The following is a 17,928-nucleotide window of genomic DNA, read 5'->3' as shown; positions in this document are numbered from 1 at the left end:
CTATGGCTGTTTATGAATTTTTCTATGTATTTTATATCCACAGAACGGCTTAACATTAAAAAAAAAAACCCCACATGTACTTAAGTATGTCCAGTAAAAACCTGACAGATTACAGTTCATGGCTTTTCCACTGTGTGCATTCATCTGCATCCTCTCGTTAATTTGTTTACTAAACATTGTCACAATAATGACAGTGCTTTGGTCAAAACACTGCAAGAGGAAAAAAAAAGTATAAAGCTGCAACGTGTTGAGATATAATACTTGTAAAGAGATGAAACCTGCTGACTAAAGCCATATACATCATGAAAGCAAACAAACGACTGAACACTCTGGTAATTGTGATACAGTGTCTTCCCTTTTTCTGCATAAATATACAAAATATACATTTCCAGTTCCTTTTCAGATCTCTTTTAAGTGGATACACTCAAAAATTCAACTAATTTCAGTTGTATGTCGAGAGTCAATAGGAAATTGCATAGATACAGAACAGCCTCAACGACCAGTCCAGCTCCTAGTTCTGATGCCTCTTCATGTGGAGCGCCAGGTGATCGGAGCGGGAGAAGCTGCGGTTGCAGACGGCGCACTGGAAGGGCTTTGCCCCCGTGTGCTTCCTGTAGTGGCGCGTCAGTTCATCGGAGCGCGCGAACCTCCAGTCGCAGCCTTCCCACGTGCACTTGTAGGGCTTCTCACCTGGAACAGAGCACGCAGAAATGGAGCTGTCAGCTGCCACTCCTCAGCAGAAAACCAACACGAGTCCGCACCGAATGGCACTGCTCTTCCATTACAAACAAGGAGCTGGCATATCCTAATTATTCATCAGGCCCCAAACTAACAGCCCTTTTGTTTTTTCAGCTCTTGAAAATGGGATTTAATACCTCATTAAAATGTACAAAACTTCCAAACATGCAAATTGAAGAGAGCTATGGTACAGAAATGTAGAGTTAAAAAGCCTGCATGAGACCAAAACCTGCTCCTTTACACTCACCACAGTATGAGAGGGAGTAGGGGAAAAAAAAATCAGTCTCATGTGACAATCAAGCCTGATTTGTAACTTAACTTGCACCTTTCAAAAATGGGCAAGTTACACAGTGCTTTTTTAAGAGGTCTGAAATGGGAAAGAAGACTTCTATAAGGATTCTTTGCAGTGTGCAGATCTGTTCAAGAGCTTCTGATGTGTGAAGAAAGGGGCACAGTGTGCTACAAACACAACGGGCATAGTGTTTCCTAAAATGCCACAAGCAATAAAAACTTGTGGTATCCTGCCTGGGGCTAGCAATAAATAGGAGAAAGCACCTCCAAGTTCAAAGCACCCATTTTCAGAATGAAATGTCTTTAATCAGGTGCTTAAATAGCCATATTTTAAGATGGCAAGTTCTTGCTGTCTTCAGCAGTCTACACTGATGCAGGAAGAACATGGCATCTCAAAACTTGCTGTGTTACAGCAGCAACCAGCCCAGGCACCTGAAATGTTCATGTTCATCCATTTTAGAATAGAAACACAGTATTTTAAGCATGCCTACAATTTACAGGTGTTTACTGAAATGAGAGAAATATGAAGTCACAAAGCCATGATGACTTCTGTGTGAAACCAGAATTTTACACGAGTACGTACACCTGCCTAGGAGCTTGTGTGGGCATGATGTCACCAGACAAGCAAGCTTTATATAAATAAAGAGGTTAATGTTTGATGTTGTTTGACAAAAACAACTTGCAGTTGGGAGAGTGAATTGCTACCTGTATTATTTTGTATTAATTTGACCCATTTGTCAAGAAGATAAAGAAAACTGAGCATATCAAAGCACTTGGCAGTAGCTTCATTTGGAACAGAAACTGACCAAAGCTGAGCTTTTCAAACAGTTCTTTCTAATCCATCTTACAGATCTTCTACATCTCCACTGGTCCCAAACCTTTACACTGACAGCGCAATCCTACTGCAGAGTGAAGTGCCTCCTACTTTTCCCTGTTTCACTACCACACACAACCATGGAAGAAAGAGAGGGGCCAGTATCCTGCACTCAGAGTGCTTATTCTGCATCAGTTATGCAGGTAATACCATCTGAGAAGCTCCAAAACATTACTTCAAAGGCACTTCTTTATCATGCAGATGAAATTAAGAAACTGCTTTTGTCTGGGAGTTTCTACTGCTTTGTCTGATCAGCTAGAAAGTTTTCATCTACTACTGAGTGCAGAACCAGCCCTTTGCTCATAATGGGGATGTGACTTTGTACAGGCAGGTGTTGTCACAACCAGAACTAAACCTTTTCAAGAAAAACTAACCACCCACCCAACCAACAATCTCTTTGCATCAACAGCAACTGGGATTTATTGAAGTCATGGTGGAAACATAACACTCCTTAGGAAAGACAAGAGGCCGGCATCACCTCTCACAGAATTTGTAATTATTTGGTGGATCACAAATCAGAACAGAAATCACCACAGATTTCTGTCACAGAGTAAATTCTGAATTTACTCTGAGTAAATTCTGATGCTCATTGAAGACGTGAATGATCTATCACAGAGGGTTCTTTTTTGCTCTGTGCAACAACACATACTGTAAGCTAAAATACAAATTTCATTCAAACTCGGTGTGTAAAGCTTTTCTACAACCAATTAATCCGTTTGAGAACACATTTGGTCTTCACAGTAGAATGACAGGAAAGGTCCCTATTCAGTGAGGGATCTTTTGCACTATATAGATGATCCTCGATGTATTTTAATTGGGTAAACAATGGAGGCAGTAAAAGCCTGTGCTGCTGATCCAAAGGCACAGCACCAGGGAGATGATCTTTGAATACTTTGTGTTAAAGCACATGTGCATACACAGGGGTTACACAGAAGTATTACTGCTGAATTTGAAATGTCTTAATTTAGAGACAGTGTATTTATTTGTTTTCCTCCTTTCTTTCTTCTTTTCTCCCTGTTTCCTTTAAATTCTTCTTTAGAAGTTTTCACTCAAAGCTGCCACATTATACTTGACGCTGAACTCACAATGCTGTGAGCCTGACACCCTCACTGTCCAGGGAGAGCATACACAGTCAGCCCTCCATCTACTCCAAATGCCTCTTCCTGTGTTTTGCAGAATTATACAAGGAATGACTGAGAATGTAAAGAGTGCAGGAAAACAGCACTAATTAACAAAAGCCTAGGAATATCGAGACCGGAATGGAATGGGGACCTGGAGATTAAGATCTGTTTCCAAGTTTTTACTGAGGAGGTACGAAATACATGCAACTTTCACCGAGTGCTGGACTGTGCTGCACTGTAAAAGCAGCCTCAAAGTTGTCCTGTGGAGGTGACACCTGACCCTGTCAGAGTCTGAACAGCAACAAAAAAAGGTGTCCCCTGTTAAAACTTCTCCTAACACGCGAGCAGTGTCAGCAGGTGTTGTGAAGGCCCCTGGCAGAGGAAGTGCTGGCGTGCCGGCAGTCTGGGCAGCAGCGATCCCTGTGCCCTGCTGGGTGCCACAGCCTCGCAGGCCATGCTGAGTCCCACAGCCAGGACCCCCACCAAACTCCAGGGCACTCAACTTTGTAGAGACGCTGTTTAGAAGCTCACCACACTGTCATGGTCACACCACTGCCTGCCACAGCCACGAATCATCATCGTGGACAACAGCGCTGTTCCAGGGAAAAGCTCAGGCAGCGCCATGAAGAACAGCACCTCCTCCTTGCTGGCAGACTGCTGCAGACCTGAGCTAAACCAAGCGCTGCTCAGGGGATGAGCACAGGCAACAAGCTGGTGCCTTACTCAGATTGTTTTAATAGTGTTACTTTTATGTACTGGAAATTAAAGCCATAACAGTGCTTTTAACCCCTGCTTTGGCCAACAGTGAGAACTGGAAAAAATATTTTTAGTGCCAGTGTAGAGGCCCAGATTATTTTGAATAAATCCTAGGGGTAAAATACTGAATATCTATGTTTGTAATGCTAGTTTCCGTTGGAAAGTTTTATTTAAGAACTGAATCAATTTCAAATGTTTTCCTTTTGGGCAAGGAGGAAGGGGGGTAAAAAAAAGTAGGTGGAGATTAATTTTCACTCCTTTAGAGCAAGCAGAAGAACAACTAGCTGGTAGTGTTTTCTCTCTCTCAACCTATACACATGCCTTTTGTCATTTAGCAGTAATAAGAATTTGGTTTTAAGTTCCTGCAAGCAAGGGGAAAAGAGTCTCATATTTTTTGAAGTGATCCTACTTCTTTGCTGGGCTGACTTTAAAGATTGGAGAAATCTGGGTTGAAGACTTACTTTTAAAAAATCAGGTATACAAAACAAGGGACACAGAACTCTTTATCCACTGTTTTCATTGGCTACATAGTAATGTAAGATTTGTTTACTTTAATGATTGTACGAAATACAGTAGCTGTAAAGTTTCAGAAGTATTTGGTTTTCCTCCAGCAATTTAGGGTTTCTATAGGGTGTTAAACCAAGAATGCCACTGGTCATCAAACACAAGAGCAGTACAGCTCAGTTATTGGAACACGATCATGGTATCAAACAGATATTTCACTGTAAAAGCAAGAAAACAGCTAACTCCTCCACTTCAGGGGAGCTTCCACGGGATTTGTTAGAATGTCAACACTGTTCAACTAAAACACCATGGAGGAAGCTGGTACCGATTTCCAGCCAAATAGCACACTCCAACCCTTTCTTCCCAAGCCAGAAATATTATACACAGCACTTCTGGGAAACAGAACTGCTTTCCTTTAAATTATACTTCAACAGGATAGGGATTTCACAAGTTTAATTGGATTTCTGCACAACCTCCTTCCAGTATCAATGGTTTAAAATATTTTGCTAGGCTTATGCATCACAAAATATATTTTTAAGTTTTTGAGCTCTTGATTGTATCCATTCTCCAGTTTAAAAAAAATACATTTGTGGAGCATGAGAATGAGACTTGTGTTTCAGCACAGACATTTTAAGCCCTAGTGTTTAGATTGGAAAGTCTTTTAAAGAAAGCACGCAGCAAGAGATAAGGGAGTTTACCTGAAAGGAGACTATTTTGCTTCCAAAATGTCTATTTGTTATTAAAAAATTATTTATAATGCTGTGAGATTACAAGGACCTAAAAAAGACATTTAGATGTTCACATATAACGTGCTATGCCAGCCAGCCACTTCAACAGATAAAACCTCCCCCAGCAGATCCCATGGTTTGGGTTTCTTATCAATACCACAGGAGAGCGGTCTGGACCAGTAAAGTACACACACTACGTTGCCCCTTCTCCCTTTAATTTATCTTCTGACTCAGTTGTGTCAAAATGCACCAGTGGCTTTCCTAACATTTAATTCTAGTTGCTGACAGCGACCCTCATGGCCATGCTCATTTGGGCAAGGCACAGTGCCACCAGTGCCGGGGGGGACGGTCATTTTGAAGACACCCTCTATCTTCAACACGCAGCCTCTGTTGAAGAACATGTTTCTGTTTAAAATTGTTTGGAAAAAACAAGTCACTGACAGACTCAGTTATTGATGAATCTCCCCATTAAGAAGAAAATAAGCTTCCTTATTTCACCAAAGAGTTTTATGACTTTATTTCTGCAATTCACTGCCAGGACGGCTTTCTTTAAAAAAAAAGTTGTAAACAGCAAGGGCTGGATTTTCAAACCTGAAGTTAGGTAACTCTATTGGTATGCAGAAATCCAAATACAGATATTACACCGGCCAATGCTTGCAACTTCACTTGTTTCCTATCAGAAATTTCTGTCAGAGCAGTGAATTTGGAGCTTCCTTAAGGAATAACAAATAGTACACTTTTCAGAGACTCCAAAATCACAACACCTGATTACAGCTCATAAGGGTATAAAAGTATAAAGACAGCCCCCCTGCCTCCAGTCTTGCAATTATTTGAATATTACTTGTGCTTATTACTATTTCTAGCAGCAAGTGGTTGGCCTTAAAAAATATTCAGGTAGGTGTGATAAAATTGTGGCAGACAAAGCAGAAGTTTCTGTACCAAAACTGCACCAGCTATGTACATAACCTTTATCATGTTCAGCTTTAAAACAGATTATTAAAAAGATTTATGTTGTCTCAAAGCTTTTTGGTGCATGTTTTCAAATTTTTCACATGTTAACATCAGGTATCTTAATTTCCTGACACAGTCTCAAATTTTAGAAAAAAAATAAGAACAAATGGAATGTTTTTTTCTGTTTTAGTTTGCTTGAAATAGTGTTTCCCTAGCTAACAGCACCATAGTTTTGACTAGACCTGAAAGTAGCTTCTGGAGTGTATGCCTGCAAGCATTCAGAAGTTTTTTGCTCCCAACGTTTACCTAAAATCAGATCTTCTTTCTCTTATTGACTAAGTGCTAAGTGCTGCAGTCAGCATTAAAAGCAGATTCTAGGTTTGGTTTTGGGGTTTTTTTTTTTTGAGAAAGAACAGAAAGATAGATTTTTAAAATAAGTAATTCTTCAGGTGTTTAAAAGATCTTTAGTGCACTAAAATTCTCAGCTGTCCAAGATGGAGATGGATGAGAGGACTGATAGCAAGCCAGGTACATCCAGCTTATTCTGTGTGTGACAGAACAAACGTAGTCTTTGACATTTTCATCCACAAATGGTATGAGTGAGCAACATATGCAGCACACTTCTAAATGCAATAAGGTCTCTGCCTACTAGAGCAGTGGCTAAAGGGTTGCTATTAAATACTACTTCACAATGAAACAGCATTTTAAGGAATTTTGTAACAGAGAGCTTTGAGCTCAGCACAAAGTCCAGCCACTGATAAATGAAGCATGAACAGGAATAAAAGATAACTCACTGGTGATCAAAGAGGACAGTCAAAGGAATTCACTGTCTGACTACAGAGGTGCAGAAGGCATTACCTTCTCAGCACTCCCACCAGTGCTAGAAGCACACTTATTTTGCTAAGTGTTGTCTTATGCTGTTCAAGGATTAGTGGGGAATCTTGACTGCCCTGCGCAACAGTTTATTTTCTTTCTGGTATAACATTCTGTCTTAACAGAGGTGGTCTCTCTTCAAGGAGATATGCAAACACAGAGGAAAGGAATTTTTTAAAGTAGGTTTATAAGAAATCCATGCCATTTGGGGTGCACGGCTGTGTCTACACATCCTGTGCTGAAGAACACATTTCCTCACCTATGCCTGTGGTACAAGAACTGCTCTTTAGCTCTCTCACCAATAACACTGGCTTTTGTACAGTCAGATAAGAGGTGCTCTTAAAATGGAATTTATTAAACGCATACTCTAAACTTCCAGATTTCCATCTACTGTATGCACACATACACCAAAAGGAAAAAAAAAAAAAAAAAAGCAATACATTAAAGGTATTTTAACTCAAAGAAAAGGCCTGTACACTCGCCAAAATCAAAGGTTTTAATATATCCTTAATCAGAGTTGTTAAGAGATCTCTGAATATAAATAATGCAGCCTGACAGGACAGGAATGCTGCTACCAAGATACTCAGACTAAACTAGGACATTACTTAAATGTTTCTAATCTTTCACCAATGGGAGGTGCAGGTCATCTAACAAACAACAAGCAACACACTACCCTGGCTGGAACCAGGAGCCAGTCGTCCCAGTCAAGCCTCAGAAATTAATTACAATAAGGAATGTCTGATCAAATAATTGAAAGTTTTAATCACTGGCAATTGCTGTGAATCTTGGGACTATTAGCCTATGTAGGGCGGTCTCAAAATGAACTATATTTAAAGCTGGTCTCTTAGGTCAACAGTTTCCTTATCAAGAATCAAATATCCTGGAACTGAAGTTTAATCCTCTCAGGGAGCAATTGACAGAAACAACAGTTTTTTAAGCTGTCATGCTTAGAGGGACTTTCTAGGCTTTTAATCAAAAAGAAAATATTAGGCTTTTCTTTTCAGTATCTAAAATCTAACTGGAACACCCTCACCTGACACCTTGGAATTTAATTCCTGCTTCATAGAAATTTTATGCTGGATACCGGTGAGAATGATCAGTAATGTTTAAATAAAATTTAGGTTTATGCTGCTAACATTTCAACCTCTTTTGAGCAACACATTCAAACACTTCCCATTCTGCTTATGACTGCAGATGAAGAACCAGATCAATTATTCCCAAGGCCTGTGATCATTCATGAAGTGTTTGAAAAAAATGCATTATTTTCCCTTAAATTGTGGTTTGCACAGGAAAATAATGTACTTCCATTTCTCACACAGGCAACTAATGGATTTAGCAGAATTCATAAATAAAAGATACTAACATACCCTTCAGCAGTGTCTAGCAACACTGCACTTTAATGCACTTTGTCAACAGTTTTCTTTAACTCTCTTCCACTTTTCCTTATGGTCTCTATCAATGATGGCATTTACTGACAGCTCCTCAAAGTGTAATCTATGCAACTCACCCGTTTAACAGGTCAAAGAAGCTGGATCTGCACAGAAGTATTACTTAATTGCCATTTTCACGATTTCAGGATAAGGTTTGCTACGGCTGCAACCATGAGCAAGGCAGAGTCTTTTAGAGCCTCTATTCCTCACTTGCACACCGTGAGCAAAATCCCTCACCAAAGTCTCGTTATGATTTGAGTTCATCCATGTTTCCCCCATGTGCTTTTCCTCCAGCAGGAGCCCAACTACTACTTGTCTTCCCTTCCCAACCAGGCTTCTTCCTGAATTTCTGGGCAAATGACACTACCCTGAACAAGTGTCCCTATACAGGTATGGTGAATTGAGAGCACCAAGTCCAGGGACTGCTGAAGTCTACTGCTTACAACTGGTTCTAATTCTGATTCACCATCAGTCTAATTCTGGATCTATTGAGGCAGAGATCTAAAATAAAATAAAACGTTTAACACCTTGACAAACCGCACAAGTCAGCAGCTGTTCCATGCCTATATAAACATTTGAAATAACCAGGGACAGTGGAAGTATTTTGAGTGCATCTCATTAGGGAAATGCCATTTCTCTTGAGTTATCTCGGCTTCCACTTCCCATCACCAAATACAAGCTAGATCTATAGATAGAGATGAAATAGTTCTGCAGTTAATGCTAGAAACTATTAATGGCAAGCCCACCATGTGACCAGAGAACATGCCTGTACAAAGACTCTGTATACGGAAAACCAGTATGCAGCTGGAAAATGTCCTCAATGTGCGTGCCTTGATGTGTCCAAAACAATCACAGATTTTCCTCTTAAGAACATACACAATTCTGAAGTGTGCAGCTGCTCACAGAAATAATTAACCTCCCCACTGACCCCGTAGCCAGCTGTTCTGCAGCATTACAGGTAGTGAACAGGCAAGGTATTCCAGGTGCCTGCACAGCCAATAGTCAATGTCCACAATCCAAATGCCTGGCATAAAAAGAAATCTAAAAGGACATGTTATAAGACCGCTGCTTCTAAATGATTACATGATATATATGTGTATATACTTGGATGCCAGAAGAACTAAATGAAGTTTATCTGCAATACGCAAGTAACTGCTTTTCCCGGAGATTTGGCACACGTTTCAGTTTGGACATACGGCTGTTATGCCAGAGCTTTCAGGTGGCTTTGCTGCTGAACAGCCCGTGATAAACGCACAACCCCCTCATCACACATTAGATACAGCAGTTGCGCAATGCCGTGTACGAAACAAAACTTGTTCCATGACGAACAGGTAACATTATTTTAAAAGAAACTATCTGCTTCAAAAGGTCAAAAATTCTACCTGTTTTGAAAGATGTTTTAATAGGTACTTTAAAATACTGAGTACCATTTTACCTGTTTCAGAAGTAACTAACATCAAATTCAGGTATCATATTGAAGTGTTTTAAGGTATTAAAATACCTTAAAAGTACTACACATCTGCTCCAGAACTGGAGCATGGAAATCGACGAAAAACATTCTGTATCTTTTCAACACTTGAACCTTTGTTCACATTCTGTTTTGGGGTTGCCAATTTACCAACTAAAATTTATTTCATCGTTAACACATGGTAAAGCATTACATTGGGAAAGAAAAGTGTGTGCCTGCTTCAGCAACCAGCACAAACACATAACACTATCTTAGCCCTTAGCAGGAATACTGGATTCCTGATCAACAGCAAGAGTCCAGTGTAACTACACTAAATCAGCATAACTATATCACTTTATACCACCTGACCTGGTGTAAGGTAAACAGCTCGGGAACACCTAAGAAGAAAAAGATACAGGATTTTCCTCTTGCCCATTTCCTACAGTTTTTTTTAGATGTAATTTGTAAAATCTGACAGTATGTTCACATCTGAACTAAAAAAAAATATAGTACAGCCTACATTCCATCTATCAAAAGTAACATTTCCCTTAGGCTTGTTCTCAGAGATCATCTACTAAACCCAGGGAAAGCTTTTCAGAAGAAAAAGGCTGCTAAATAAATACTGTGAAAAGGCTGAGATTTTCCAATACAAAAGGAAAACCTTGAGGTCTGTCTTGATTTTTAATGGCAGACAAACTTTGCTGCAGGCTCTTTTATTTTAAGATGACAGATTGCTGAGAAGGGCGGGGACTGGTTGGGATGAGAGAGAGACTGCAGCCAATTTTAAAAGGTATTGTTAAGAAACTAAGAATAAGGAGAGAACAACTTCAGTGGTCCATGATTACTAAAGAACGGGTTTAGCCAGATAAACAGGTCTGCTATCCCTGAAGGGATTTGAAAGAATATCACACACAACTTTATTAAAACGGCTTACGTGACATTTGCTTCAGACTTTGAAGGCAAAAGCTTCACAAGGTCCTTTAAAAATGTTTTAAAACTGAAAAATCAAAACTTATTAGCGCTGTATGAATTCACAGTTCTGGGGGGATGGGATGAACAATGGCACATCCCCTAATTTAGCCCTCGGCATCGATCCCTGCCGAGATCAATAGCAAGATTCCCTTGCACTCTCGGGGAAGGCTGAGGAACTTCACAGATTTCCCTGAGTTTGCACCCCTTTACTTTAGCATTCCTTAATCCATCAAACCTGAAGTCAGAGATCTGGCTCTTGAAACACACTTCAATCGTATGTTAAGGCAGAGATCAGAATCGCTGCTGGAAAACTTCAAGTATGAAGTGAATATTCAGGAGAGTTAAACTAATCCAAACTCTGAAATACTGCAGGTAACAGGATACAGGACTCACATTCTTGCATGTAATGCACGCTTTAGACAGTTTATCCCTTCATTCACCTCCCCAGAAGACCCTTTGTATTACAGACCTGCTTAAGTTCACTAGATTTTTATCTAAAACAACATTCTTGTTTCCATGAATACATCAGCTCCTCTGACCTTTGCACATTTTATCCACATTTCTAGGTAAAAAAGTGAAGGTAACAATAAACATTAGTGACCCTAAGCAATATATGCTAGCCATGAGGTATGTATTGCTATGCATACAAGAACTAACTTTGTAAACCCTGAAGTCATTACCGCTCAAGGCACAGAAAAAGATACAAATTGATTTAAAAAAGGAAAAGCATTCATTTCAAATGCTGACTACGTAGTGTTAATGTTTAGACTAAAGCTTTGCTTTTATCTCTCTTCCTAGTTATTTTATAATAGCAATCAAGATATTTAAAACTGGTATTTAGTTCCTGGCTGAAGTGCGCAAGTGGAAATCGTACACTTAAATTTACAGATCATTAAACTGGGATTCTAGTCTCTGACACTACTCAGATTTGCAGCCTCATGAAAATATTCCTTTCTTACTAAACTTACTGCTAGCAAGTGATTATATATTAAGAATACTTTTAACAGCATTGGTGCTTAGTCTGTCCCTAATGCAAAACAATAATTTTCTACACTTGCTTTTAATTTTTCACTGTACAACACAAGTAACTTTCATTTCTGAAAACAAGATTTCCTTAGTAACACTTAGCATGGACTCAACTTCTTTACAACAATCTAACAATCCATTTATAATAGCTGCTGAACAGAAGGCGTTGTTTCCAGAGAGACAGTGAAACATTTTGTTAGACCATAGCTCTGGACAAGTTTTGATTTAAGCTTAGGTGAAAACTCACTCCTTGAATGGCACAGTCCTCCTCTTCAATAACAGAGTTGCTTGAACTGTGACTCGTGTTTTGCTCTGATTCTAAGCCCATGCATAAAAGAACCGGGGTTCACATTCACTTCTGAAAACAGGAGTCACAGTCCTTTCATTTAATTTCTTTACAAAATCAAGTCATGTGCTTTTCACCAATTTAGCATGAGTGGTTCTGTACCAAGATCCCAGCAAAGAACTGTCCTTAACATTTTCAGACGTGCTGGTGGTGAGCTATGTGTTTTTCCTTCTCTCCCTCTGCCCTTCTCCCCCCTGCCTCAGCAGGTGAACACTTGGGAAGAGCATCTGGGGCAGTTCCACCTCCCAGCCACTGTCCTCAGCATTCACAGCTCCTGCGCCCACACAACCAACACTGTCCCCAGCTCCGCTCCTCGCGGCTCCAGGAACAGGGACGGCCTCTGTAGCTGCAAGCACAGTTTGATCAGGGTAAAAAAAACAACTGTGACACACTGACACTTTTAATTTTCTTCATTTTAATGTCTTTCCCTGATAGAATGAAAAATTTTAAAAATCTAAATTATGTCCTTTTTAAAAAAAAAAAAACATGGAGAACCACTTGTCTTTCAAAAAAATAATAAAGCCCACTTAGTGCCAAGGACAAAGTAAATGGACATATCTTTGGAGTTTTCATGACATTTGTGAAAAATTGTAAGATTAATAATCCTAAAAGGTCAGAAAGAAAGCCCAAGCCAGAAAATTCTATCTACTCAGATAAATCTTCAAACGTAGAACATCTTTACTATGTTTAATTCACTAGTTGGGGAGGAAATAAGACTTTTTTTTCTTAACACTTCAATGGCATTTTAGACTGAAAAGTAAAGTTTCCATCTACTTCATTGTCAGCTATTTTGAGTTCCATTGAGGTTTAACAAAACTGCATTAGCAAAACAAATTTTGCTTCTCACTGACCAATCCTCAAATATTTTGTAGCTGAATTGCCAGTCTGTCCACAGCACTCTAGAGAAAACAGGGAGAAGCTGGCAGACCCAGCGTGATTACTTTGTCAGAGAACGCGTCAGCCACGGACGAACGAGAGACAGCGAGAGAGCGAGTGCATACATACCTGTGTGAGTTCTCAGGTGCGCTTTTAAGTGAGAAGACTTTGTATAAACTTTTGTGCAGCCTAAACAAAACAAACAAAAAAAAAAAAAAAAAAAAAAAAAAAAAAAAAAAAAAAAAAGCAAAGAGGTTTCAGTAATGAGAACAGAAACACTCCACACTATGTTTAAACTTCCTCATTCAGTGCTGGGGTACTATCTGGACACATTAAAGTTTACTACTTTCTGGCACAGTTTTTGCCATTTAGAAGCAAAATTCTATACAGAATGTTCTTAGAGATATGTTGCTTGACACAGAAAAGAGAAAAACATGTATGTTTCTGGTCAACTTACTGCTTTGTAATGTAGTATATAGGCCAATAGCTGCTACAATCTATGCACAGTAACACCTGCTACGTAAGTCAACAACTTAGCAGAGGGGGATTATCTGATTTTGGGTTTTTTTAAACTCCAAGAGGACCTGATCAAGCCAGACTCCGTGTCATTGTCACCCAGGGCTCAACACAACTCTTTCGCTGGGCATTTATTGTAAGGCACACCGAACGGGTGATATGGCACCCAGAGTTGGTAAAGGGGGAACAGTAATTTCTGTGCTTACAACGGGTGTGCACGCTCTGTATCTGGGATCACGCACTACATGGAAGCACACTTTACAGTCAGATCCCTCTTCCCCTCCAGTGCAGAAGGCAATCCATCTGTGGACAATTTTCAGAGATGGCTTTAATGGATTTATGAGGGCAGCTGAATCTCCTGTTTGTAACAGGGAAGAATGGCTCTGGCCTTGGCTACGGGAGCTGAAATTACTCTTGCAGTGCCAGAAAATTCAAACAGAGCTGTACTGCACTGGACAAACTGAGCCTCTGCTCCATCATGAATACTGGACAGTCACACTGATTTACATTAGCAAAGCCCAAAATTTTTATTTTTTCATTTTCTACAGAGTCTCCATTTTGTAACACGGTAAAATCAGCTCAAGAGAATGACAAATGACATGAAGAATACCAATTATTTAACGAATGTGTGAGAGTCTTCCATTCAAAACAGTGATGAAGACAAATTCTACTTGGACAAAGAACTATTTGGTTCTCCCTAGGTGTAGACCACAGCTGAAGAAAACCACTTATACCTCATCCATTATTATTCACACCTTTTTTTTTTTTTTTTTTTACTGCAAGAGCTGGGCTTTTCTGGCACAGATTGCTTACCTGGGTAGTCACAGTAGTGGATACGTCTTTTCTCCAAATCTGGGTTACTTCTCCTGTTGTATCTGACAGGTTGGATGTTTTGGGGGGTTATGGGCAGAGTTGCTGGTAAATTCGGGTTGTGAATCGCCAGCTTGGAAGCTATAGTTGCAGCGTATGATGGAGGAGGGGTTAAATTCTGCAGCATCTCTGCTTGTCTGTCTGGACTTCCAGGCTCTGAGCTTGGGGGTGAAGGAGGGAAGTAAGGGGCCTGCTGCTGCAGAAACTGGTTTGGCATGGTGTAGGTACAGGGGGGGATGCCCTGGAACTGTTTCATTGCAGTCTGTGGAACAGCCGAGGAGAGCGTGTTAAGGCCCGCCATGGCTGAGGGCATGGAGACATTGTTGAGGGAGTCCATCACGGCTGCCTGAGGAGTGGTGCTGGGCATGTCTAAATCCGGCGAGCTCAAGAGCTGATACAACTGGCCTTGCTGGGGCGTGATGGAAAGATGGACATCTGGAGTAGGAAGCTCCTGCTTGATGAAAATGTTGTTCACGTCAGGAGTTTGGTGGGAGCTGAAGATGCTGGTAAATTCTGGGAGGGCCTGAGTGGGAGCAGGGGCAGGGGCAGTAGTTTCGTTCTGGTGACTGAAGATGGTGACTGAAGATGGTTCTGTCTTGATGTGGGTTACACAGGGTCGCTGAGATTTGTACAAGCCAGTTCTCAGGTGGCTGATGTCAGGCAGGAAGACGTTCATGTTGATGCTGTAAGGCAACCCTTCGCTGTCAGTGAAAAACTGGTCTACAACCGAGGCACTGTCTCTTCTGTATTTCTTATGTTCAGGGATGACAGGAACGGGTGGGAGCTGAGGTGCCAGGTATTTCTCCATTTCACATCTCGTCTACAAAGACAAAACAGACCATAATCCACATGGTTTGTTACCAGCTAAGAAAGATGATGGCATCCAAGTCATGTGAGGCTTTACAAATAAAAGGCAATACTGTTCATTCAGCCGCAAAACACCTACAGAGGAAGTTATAAATGCTCACACTAATGAAAACCTGCTTGATTTTACAATCAGCACACTGATCAACATCATCAAGGACAAGGAGATAAAGTCACGGTACAAAGCGTTCACACATTAAGACAGATCTGATGTTTCAGCATACACAAACTTTTCATCTTTTATGCCTAAAAGACAGTTCGAGGCACAGAAGTGACAGGCGCTGTGCCTAATCTGCAGATCTCCTGCTCTGGAATTCACTGCTCGAGCAGGGTGACTGCCTATCTGTTTCACCCGCTTCTCTTTGAAATGCTAACTGTAAAAGCCACATCCTCAGCTGACTATCTGAATACTAATACTTCAAATAATGTTTATATATATATATATATATATAAAACATACTTCCATGATTTTTCATCCCTAGTAGAACGGGATCTAATTAGAAATACAACACCAAAGTGTAAAGTTATTAATAATATCGAATAAAAAAGAGACGGGTTGACTACATCAGAGTACTCTTTGTATAAAGTGTCTCCAGGACTACACTTAAACCAATAATAATCTATGCAGTGTGTAATTGTCTAGCGTGATAAACATGTCCCTATCCACGCATCGGCTCTCGGAGAGCTCTTTAATTACTGGAAAATCACCCTCTTAGCACAGTAGTGCGAGGGAATCCGTGGGTGGCTGAAGCCCTATACATTACTGGCGTACAGTCATCGGCAAAACATTTACCATGCAGTCTTCAGTGGGCAAATGCTACATTCCCCCCTGCCCTGTCAAGAGAGCGCTCATACCAGACCCGTTTAGCACCCCGCAAGCGAAAGCAGCTGACAAACAGCAACTCTGCCCGAAAGTGGATTTTAGGACCTTTCTTCAAAGACCCCCGGTAAACACCACAAACAAACACAGCCGCCTTCCCGTCCCTTTGATCTGGATCTGCCCCGACATGCCAGGCTACTTTTTCCAGCTCTTGTTTACGAGTCGAGGGCAGCTCGCTTTGAAGACAGGGACTTATTTACTCGTTAGGGAAGACAGCACCGAAAGGCAGCGCCCGACAGAGCGCTGCCCGGCACCGGGGCTCCCTCTCCGCCGACCCGGGCAGCGCCGGTGCCTCGCAGGGCGCGGGGAGCCGCCCCTGGAGCGAGCACTGTCCGCGGGCTGGAGCCCGGCTGCGGTTGGCACCGTCCCGCTTTTAGCTCCTCCAGCTGTTTGCCTGCGGATCCGTTCCCAAACAGCCTCCTGGGACGGGCACAAAGTCCTGGGAAGTCCCGCGTTACCAGTGAGTCGTGTGCTCTTCCCCCCCCCCGCCCCCCGAACATGACTCCTTGCGTGGGCGAGGAGGACAGGCGGCCGCTCTAATTCTGCCGCCGGGCAAGTGCGAAGGCAGCAGCTGTAGCTTTCAACACACTCGCGGGGGCAGCCCGGCTCCCCCCGCCTCCCCGGGACGGCCCCGGCCGCCTCGCCGCGCTCCGCCGGCGGGAACACGGGAGCGCTCCCCGCTCCGCGGCACTCCGCACGGGCGGGATGGGCGGCGTGGCCGCTCCCCCGCACATACACACGAACCCATACACACACACACACACACGACACGGGCACACACGCACACTGCCACTGCCGCCACAGCCCCGGAGTTCGGTGTCCGCCGCCCTCGCCCCGCAGTCCGGCCCCACCCAGTCCCGCCCGCTCCGCAGCCGCCGCTCCGGCCGGGGCGAGGCGCGGCGCCGGGGGCTGCGCGGGCACCGAGAGCCCACCGGCGGGCTGTGAGCGGTGCTCGCTGCCTACCTGCACCATCTCCTCCGCCGGCAGGTTCGCGCCGCCGCCCCCCGGGTGCTGCTGCTGTTGCTGCGGCGGCGGCGGCTGTTGCTTCATGTCCTCTCCGGGGAAGATCGCTGCCTCCCGGGCCCCCAGCACGGGCTTCAGCTGTGCGAACACCGGCTCCTCGGGCTGCTGCACGGGCCCCAGGCGGGCGGTCATGGTCAGCACCCTGGTGGCCATGGGGCTGGCGGCGGGCGCGGCGCGGACGGGCTGCCCGCCCCGGCGCAGGGCGAGTGAGCCGCGGGCGGCTCCGGGCGGGCGGGCGGGCGGTGGCTGCTCGTGCGCTCACTGCCCAGGAGCACCAGCCCAGAGCGCATCCACTCCGTATCGTCAGTGCCTCCGCCTGTACCTGGCTGCGGGTATCTACCCAGTGACACACGCCCGCCTCTATTTCACCCTACTCCACCCCCGGCCCCCCCTATACCCCACCCAGCCTGGAGAGGGGCCGGCCCTGCCGCCCGCCCTGCCTACGGGGAGCGCGGGCAGCTCCTCCCCGCCGCCCGGTCCGGCCCGGCCCGCTTCGGCCCTGCCCCGCAGCGGCGGCGATGGCGGAGCGGTCCCGATCCCGATCCCGGTGCTGGTGCCGCCCGGCCAGCAGCCGGGGAGCGGTGCCCTGCGCAGAGTCCCCGGAAAGGAGCGGCAGGCGCGGCGCTCGCCCCGGAGTGGAAGCGGATTTTCAGCAAGTGCGGCGCTCCGCCGAGGCTTCTCTCGTGCTTGTACTATTATTTATAGTCTTGTAAAGAAGCACTGCTAATGTGGGCACTTTAAAACAACTGTCTTGTCCTACCTTTCATCTTCAAAAGGGTTTTAAAGGCAGTCGTTCAGATTTATTATTTTTTGTCCTGAAGGCAACTCGTACTCGAAACCTG

At 43.4% G+C, this 17,928-nt stretch overlaps 1 protein-coding gene across 1 annotated transcript; it reads right to left on the bottom strand.

The window, feature by feature from the left end:
* Nucleotides 1-462: 462 nt before the first annotated feature.
* On the bottom strand, nucleotides 463-17,461 carry KLF5 (Kruppel like factor 5). The gene is made up of 4 exons (XM_041471274.1): nucleotides 17,027-17,461; nucleotides 14,263-15,139; nucleotides 13,063-13,122; nucleotides 463-690 (listed from the first exon to the last, which is right to left on the bottom strand). The coding sequence occupies exons 1-4, from the start codon at nucleotides 17,237-17,239 to the stop codon at nucleotides 512-514; spliced, it is 1,329 nt and encodes a 442-aa protein (XP_041327208.1). The 5' UTR covers nucleotides 17,240-17,461; the 3' UTR covers nucleotides 463-511.
* Nucleotides 17,462-17,928: the final 467 nt, after the last annotated feature.

Source organism: Pyrgilauda ruficollis, unplaced genomic scaffold (assembly GCF_017590135.1).
Source record: "Pyrgilauda ruficollis isolate IOZ18807 unplaced genomic scaffold, ASM1759013v1 scaffold26, whole genome shotgun sequence".
Taxonomy (NCBI): Eukaryota; Metazoa; Chordata; class Aves; order Passeriformes; family Passeridae; genus Pyrgilauda; species Pyrgilauda ruficollis.
Note: the sequence above shows the minus strand (reverse complement) of the source record. Positions and strands in the feature narration are given on the sequence as shown.

Bases quoted from the DNA above. Each gene is read 5' to 3' on its own strand.
- KLF5 (XM_041471274.1), bottom strand. From the start codon at position 17,239: ATGGCCACCAGGGTGCTGACCATGACCGCCCGCCTGGGGCCCGTGCAG. The intron at 13,123-14,262 runs GTAAGCAATCTG...TGTTTTGTTTAG, and splicing joins CCACTACTGTGACTACCCAG to GCTGCACAAAAGTTTATACA. The intron at 691-13,062 runs GTATGTATGCAC...GCTCTGTTCCAG, and splicing joins GCACCTGAGAACTCACACAG to GTGAGAAGCCCTACAAGTGC.